The following is a 4,683-nucleotide window of genomic DNA, read 5'->3' on the forward strand; positions in this document are numbered from 1 at the left end:
CGTATGTGAAAAGACTTATAAAATTAAATGAAAGACTGCCAAATTTTGTAAAGATATACGCTATATTGAAAGTTAGAAGTATTAAATCTATAAAGACTTTAAACGAGTACAAAGAGGTCACATGGTCAGTCAATTTGACCGACCCCGTGTTGAGAGCGTTAATTCTGGAAGTCCATATTTTTGCTTTATACTGATTTTAAAACTTTGCATCATGATTTTTTTTTCTTTTATATTGATGATTTCTATGGGATATTACACTTAAAGAAATGTATTTTAAAAGTGCTTAGCTTCAAGATTGTTTATTTACAATCTAAAGAATTCAATTGTATATGATGCATAAATTTAACATTCTGATTTCAAGGATATACATAAGCTACAGCACTCTGTAGAATCTGAAATACATCTTGATTTTCATTTCTGTCATCACTAAAAGTCAATAAATCGGTGAAGAAAGAAGGCTTTTTGTTAATCAAAATGTTGATTGCACTTTGTGCTGCATGTATAATTAATCATTGTAATGTTGTAAATTGTCAAAAGTTATTGCCAATTATGAAAGTTTAAGTGGATTGTTCAAGGTACTTCATAATCCAGGGAAATGGCAGTATTGTAACGTATGTTTTTAATCTATAGTTTTTCAAACCTGTATTGTCATTTAGCTGGAAGAAATTTTAATAAAATCATATGCATAACATTAATGTCTGGAAGTTTCCCAGAGTTTTGTAAACACAGTTTAAGTCATCTTTAAAAAGCATTTTAGGCTAAAGAGTGAGTTATTGATTGACTTTGATATATTAATCAGCACATTAGTTATTCAAGTTTTTCTGTTTCTGTTAGCCACTTAGTGAGCTAGTTAGCTAGCTCAGTGTTGTGAATATTAAGGTTGCATTTTAACAAAAAAAAAGTACAGGTAAGTAAAATTTATGCTTAGAAACAGTTTACTTGTAAAGTTAAGCCTATTGGTTAACATGAGTTGCTCTAAACACAGCATGAATAAATAAATTGTTTTTTTTTATTATTAATTAGACTGTTCTTTGTATTGATCTTCTTACAGAATAATCCAAAAGAACCCAGACAACAAGAGAAACTATTACAGTAATATTTTAAGTTCTAAAGTTGATATTATTTGTATGTAAGCATACCATACCATGCACTTATTACCTTGTTATTTTAATAGAACATTTTTTGAAATTTGTCAGTTATTCAGGGGAATGTGCACTTTTCACATAATATGGTCAAGAAATTAAGTTACTATTTCACTAGCTACTTGCATAATTAAAATGCTCAATTAGAAACATTGATTTCAACCCAGAGCAAAATTAATTTATCTTAAAGAAAACAACTTTTTAGAAATGATACTCTGTTGGTTTTCTAGGTAAATATTTTTTTTTCTGTGATAGTTTTGAGAAAAAGACATATATATATTGGTCATAAGTATATGGTTAATTTGAAATAAATATTTAGTAATTTTTTTTCTGATCCTAAATGTATTATGACAAACTTTGAATTCATGCTTAAGTCAGTCATTTTTGAATTTGCACTTGATTGTGAATGTTGAAGTTGACAGGTTGAATAAATATATAAGCAAGAACTTAAGTTCATAAGCTCATGTATTTAGACATCATTGAAATATTATTACTATAAAATGCTTTTTTGAAATTACAAAAATTAATTTCCAAAACATACTTACCTTTGCTGCCACTATAGCTATTATTCGACTGCCAAGGTTTCAATCTTTGCATTGGTCTGATTTTCTTCTCACTTGCTCCAGTCTTTTATATCCCACTCAACTTAATTGTACCAAAACTAACACTTCTTCTTCTAGTGGTTAAAGAAAAAAAGGAAGAAGATGCAGTGAGATTTGCAGAACTTCATCAGAAGCTTAAAGGCAGTGTAAGTTGTCTAGATTTTATATTGTTTTTATTGTGATATCCCTTTTAAGTGTTTTTGCTTTACTTCATGCAAATTCTTTAAATGAGAAACTGAAAATGTGAACTAAAAACAAGCAAGTGCTTGGGAGTGAGTGAAAAAAGAAACAGTGAATTAAAACTTCACAAAACAGAAAAATTATATATACATACTGTTTTTTTACCACCAGAGTTGTACACTATTCTCATAACTTCTTAACATCATGCAGTGTCAGTTCCAGTCAGAAAATGTGAAAGATTCTTGCCCAACAGGAAAGAAGTTTCTCATTCTGGCACATTATATCAATTTAAAGTTGATGTTAGGGTTATCAGTGTCCAAATCGCTCTTGATTTACTCTACAACTTGCAGTGTGAATCATTAACACTAATTGCTGACAAGAAACATTAGCTATTAACAGATTCTACTACTAAATGTTACCATTTAATAAAATGACACTTTATCACTTAACCCTCTCAATATGGACAAGTCAAATAGCTATGTCACAACGTTTTAGAGTTATTTTCAAAATTTAATGAAACTTTATAATCAATTTATGTCAGTGAAATTGGCATCAAACTTAGTTTATAATTCAGATATTAACATTATATATGTTTTAATTTCTTAATTTGAAAGATGGTATTATGCCTACCATATAGCATCTGTAGTGGTTAGCAAATTAGAAACTCAAATTTCAGACATTGACAAGTTAGAATATAAAATAAGAACCTCCCACCTTTTTGATTTGCTGAAATATCAATAGATTTAGCAAACCTACCACAGTAGCCTCTCCAACTGCTACATTCTTTTGAAACCTCTTGTCCACTCATGTCTACTTCTCTCAAGTACATGTTTATAACCAATAGAAAAAGCACATTCCAAACTGAGCAAGTCTGACAGTCATTTGTAATTGGTTTGAAGGGGAAAGCCAGAGTTTTACTGGAAATGGTGAAATTTTTTAAACCACAGTTACAAAGACAGATAGATTAGTGATTTTATGCATACCAGTATAGTAATTTGATAATTTTTTGGTTTTCTAAATTGCATTTTTGAAATTACAAAAATTAATTTCCAAGACATACTTACCTCTGCTGACACTTGACTGCCAAGGTTTCAATCTTTGCCCATCTAAGCATTGGTCTGATTTTCTTCTTGCTTGCTCCAATCTTTTATATCCCATTCAGTTGCCCTTGGTGATATGCTCTCCGCCTATATCAATGCACCCTCTATCCTGGTACTGTATATAAGCACCTCATTCAGATAATCTTAATCACTTTTCTCGACAAAGCATTTAGACACGGGTTTCTTTACACAAGTGCTCAGATAATTAAAGTATAGTCGCGATTGTCTCTCCACCTAGCGGTTTTCAATATAAATTATACTTAATAATTATTGTTAAAAAAAATTGAGACACGCTGTTTTCAGGCATGAATTCACAGGTTACTGTTTCCAGCACGGAGGCTAATCAGCCCTCCTCTATTCCACCTCTGGTATCTAGTGTCTTTCAAAGGTCGGGAGGGGGTCACTTTCAGTTGAGGCTGTCTGTGATCTTATTTTTTGTGAAATGGAGACGTATTCAGTCCAGGGGGGTTCTGTCAAAGATCCAGGACAGTCTGGAAAGAATTTTGATTTTTCTTTTCCAGTGCCTTCATTTATTAGGTTGGCTTCTCATGAGGCCTTCTGCCCCATTTGTTCAATTACTCAGTCGGGTTTGTCAACTTTTGGGGCTTTCTCCAGTTGCCTTTGAATCTACTCCTTCCTTAATAGCTGAAAGGTCTGAAGGTGGATATTTAGTTTTTCCACCCTTACCTGATATTGCTGTTAATAATTGTTTGTCTGAACAGCATGCTTTGGCTTGCCACTGCCAGGAGGATGTATATTTAATTCCCAAAGACTTGATCCTCTTTTGGATATGTGGGGTTCCAGACTGGGCCCTGTGATTACTTTGAACAGATTACAATTTTCTCGGATTTGTTTGACCCTCACTAGTGCTCGGAATATATCCCATCCTTATCTTTGAGGCTCCTCCACTCGGGCAGACCAGTGCCAATGGCATTGGTGACTATCCTATGTGGGTGGGATCTGTGGGAATGAGGTTATAGCATTTTCTGGACACCTGGAATTCCTTCACCACAGATCCATGGGTACTTCAGGTTCTGGCATCAGGGTTGGTCATTCAGTTCACTTCTCCTCCTCCATTATCCTCCCAACCTGTGGTATTCTCTCCACTAAATCCATAGTGTGGATCTTTGTTAGGTTATTGGTCAAGGAGGTGGTAGAGAAAGTCAATCCCATTCTTTTAGGATTTTATTCCTGTTTATCTGTTGTGCCCAAGAAGACTGGAGATTGGCGACTGATCATTGATCTCATTTCAACCAATTCTTAGATCCTCCCAGGTTCACAAATGGAGTCCTTTCTCTTCTACGTTGGCATTTTTCACCAGGTCTATGGATGTCCAAGTTCGATGTCACTAATGCATATCCACATTCCCATAGCGAAGTCATCCCAATGCTATCTACATTTTGGGCACAAGGGTCAGGTACTGCAGTTCAGAGCTCTGCCCTTTGGACTAGCTTCTGCAGAGTCATGCAAACTTTTTCTCATTACCTTCATGCTTTGGACCTGTGCACACACCATTATATGGACGACTGGCTACTTCTGTCACCATCTTATCAGTTGGCAGAACAACACACCCAGATTCTACTTTTCAGATACCACCAAGGGTGGCTTTTTTATCAGAGCCGAGAAATTCATTCTCTTGTTGACTCAATATATTGTTCA

The 4,683-nt window shown here is 34.0% G+C and overlaps 1 protein-coding gene across 2 annotated transcripts in view; it reads left to right on the forward strand.

Moving 5' to 3' along the window:
• LOC106469751 (gamma-tubulin complex component 3 homolog) overlaps positions 1-4,683 on the forward strand; it is an 87,186-nt gene that overhangs the window by 19,311 nt on the left and 63,192 nt on the right. For both annotated transcript variants that reach the window (XM_013930261.2, XM_022398306.1), the window contains exon 4: positions 1,823-1,890. In XM_013930261.2, the coding sequence (XP_013785715.2) occupies positions 1,823-1,890 (68 nt within the window). The remainder of the gene's footprint in view (positions 1-1,822; positions 1,891-4,683) is intronic.

Source organism: Limulus polyphemus, unplaced genomic scaffold (assembly GCF_000517525.1).
Source record: "Limulus polyphemus unplaced genomic scaffold, Limulus_polyphemus-2.1.2 Scaffold3641, whole genome shotgun sequence".
NCBI classification, from domain to species: Eukaryota; Metazoa; Arthropoda; class Merostomata; order Xiphosura; family Limulidae; genus Limulus; species Limulus polyphemus.